A 2,500-nucleotide genomic window follows, 5' to 3' on the forward strand; every position below is an offset into this window, starting at 1 on the left:
CTCTTCCACTCTCTCTCCCACTCTCTCTCTCTCCCTAAAGCAGAATAGAACACACCGCAAATATAAATATAAACATAGGCCTAGGCTCATAATAACTTTTGATTAATTATTGACAATGTTTGTTTTTTACTAGAATATAAGCATGCCTCTTTAATCCCGAAATCTGAATGGAGGAAGTTAAATGCAAATAAATAAAGGTGGATTTTTTTTTTCTAATTCTCAAAATAAGACAGACTTCACGCTTATTACACATTACACAAAAAGTTGTTTAAGGAAGAAAAGAAAGAGAGAAAGAAAGAAGGAAAGAAAAATGTCGGATAAAAAGAAGAATGAGAAAAATGAAAATTAACTCCAAACGAAACTAGAAAAAAGAGCGAGAAACAAAAGCGAAACAAGGAAACAGAGAAGATGAAAGGGGAGGAAAGAGAAAAATCGAAAGAAAAGAAAAGAAAAATAAGAAAAAGGGGAGTAGAAATAGAAGAATAAAGAGAATAGAATAGAGAGAAACGAAACCTTCGATTAGTATTAGATTATTAGAAACGATTAGTACTCAATACCCCCTCCCTCCCTCCTTCCCTCCCTTCCTCCTTCCCTCCCTCCCTCCTCATCCCTTCCCTTCCTCCCTCCTTCCCTCCCTCCCTTCCCTCCTTCCCTCCCTCCCTCCATCCCTTCCCTTCCCTCCCTCCATCCCTCCCTTCCCTCCCTCCCTCCATCCCTCCCTCCCTCCATCCCATTCCCTTCCTCCCTCCTTCCCTCCTCCCTTCCCTCCTTCCCTCCCTCCCTTCCCCCTCCCCCACCCCAAGGTACGTGCCGAGGGCCAGGCCTATGGGCCATGTTAAAAGGGTTAGTGACGGCGACCCGCGTGCATCAAGGGTCCTCGAGGGTCCCACGAGTGCCTACCTGAGTCCTTGGCTGCCGAAGGTCTCCCGAAGAGGAGGAGGAGGAGGAGGAGGAGGAGGAGGTGGTTATGGGAGACTGCCATCTTCCAGGAAGACTTCTGCGGGATGAAGTGTCTTTGGAGAGGACCTCAGGATGTCCTTATGTTCTGTCTGTTACGCCATGGTGTGGGACTCGAGCGGGGATGGGAGTTGGCGTAAGGGAGGGGAGGGGGTGTGGGGCAGGGGGCAGGGGGGGGGCGTCGGTGGTCCTTAATTAGGTGTTTTTCTTAAGTTTCTGGCAAGATGAATGGCATTTGCTCTTTGGGTCCTGGGTTGGAATGCCTTGTTTATTTTATTTTATTATTTTTCCTTTTTTTTTCTTTTCTTTTTTCTGTTTCTAAATGAATATGTAACTTGTATTTTTTTTTATGATATTTTAGAAATTTTCTATTTGACTTTTTTTCTTCTCTAAAATAAATACGTAACTTGTATTGTTTTTTTCCTTTTTTTCTTTTTTACTCGGAGATCTAAATTGTCATTATAACTTGGAGTCCATCACACACTTTGGAATAAACTTCCCCCACGTTTCGGGTATACAAAAAAAAGCACTTTCCGACACACACTCCACAAAAGAACAAGAAACCCCCTTCCAAATACAACAGAATTGCAACGAAAGACCAGGAATCACGGCAGAGCAGCGCCTCGTGGCCACGTATCCGGAGAGAGGAGCTGCGCACACCCGCCCTCTTTGACCGCCCGAGATCGACTGCCGTACTCCGCCCCTCCGCGACCTCTTTGAGCTTCCTTCCTTCGCCTCCGTCTTCTCCTTCTCCTTCTTCCTCCTTCTACGGTGTTTTCTTCTTCTTCTTTTCTTTTTCTTTTTCTTTTTCTTTTTCTTCTTCTTTTTCTTCTTCTTCTTCTTCTTCTTCTTCTTCTTCTTCTTCTCTTGTTATTCTTTTCTTTCGTTTTTTTTTCTCGCCCTACTCCTCCCTCACATTTTCCTTTCTATTTCTGGTCCTCCTATATCAGCTTCACCTACACCCTTTTCTTCTTCTTCCTCTCTTTCTTCTTATTTATCTACTTTCCCCTCCCTCTTCTTCTCCCACCACTCTCCTCTTGCACTTCCTCCTCCTCATCCTCCTCTCATTTTCTCTCCTTCCCTCTCCCCCTCTCCTCCTCATGCTACTCCACCACCACCACCACCACCACCTCCTCCTCCTCCTCCTCCTCCTCCTCCTCCACCTCCACCTCCTCCTTCGCTTCCTTCTCCTCCACCTCCATCTCTACCTCCATCTCTACCTCCTCCTCCTCCTCCTCCTCCTTCTCCTTCTCCTCCTCCTCCTCCTCCTCCATCCCTACCCCCACCTCCACCTCCACCACCACCCCCACCTCCACCTCCTCCTCCACTTCCTCCTCCACCACCTCCTCATCCTCCACCTCCACCTCCTCCACCGCTCAAGGACGAAATACCTGATCAACCGCAAGAAATGTTCACGCGTTTAATTGCGGGTTATAAGTGATATTGTAATTAATAAGGAATGTGGTTTTCAAGGTTTATTGACGTGACGATGGATCTTCTGATTATTTCGAGGGTGATCTGAAATAAAGAAACATACAGACTA

The 2,500-nt window shown here is 46.0% G+C and overlaps 1 protein-coding gene across 2 annotated transcripts in view; it reads right to left on the reverse strand.

Moving 5' to 3' along the window:
- Window positions 1-2,500, reverse strand: part of LOC119579248 — a 26,770-nt gene that overhangs the window by 11,497 nt on the left and 12,773 nt on the right. Inside the window, exon 1 of one of the 2 annotated variants that reach the window (XM_037926989.1) lies at window positions 901-1,110. The exons of the other annotated variant lie outside the window; for it this stretch is intronic. Within the exon in view, the coding sequence (XP_037782917.1) occupies window positions 901-982 (82 nt within the window). The 5' untranslated portion in view covers window positions 983-1,110. Of the gene's footprint in view, window positions 1-900; window positions 1,111-2,500 lie in introns of those variants that run through there. 2 annotated transcript variants of the gene reach the window in all.

Source organism: Penaeus monodon, chromosome 12 (genome assembly GCF_015228065.2).
Source record: "Penaeus monodon isolate SGIC_2016 chromosome 12, NSTDA_Pmon_1, whole genome shotgun sequence".
Lineage (NCBI taxonomy): Eukaryota > Metazoa > Arthropoda > Malacostraca > Decapoda > Penaeidae > Penaeus > Penaeus monodon.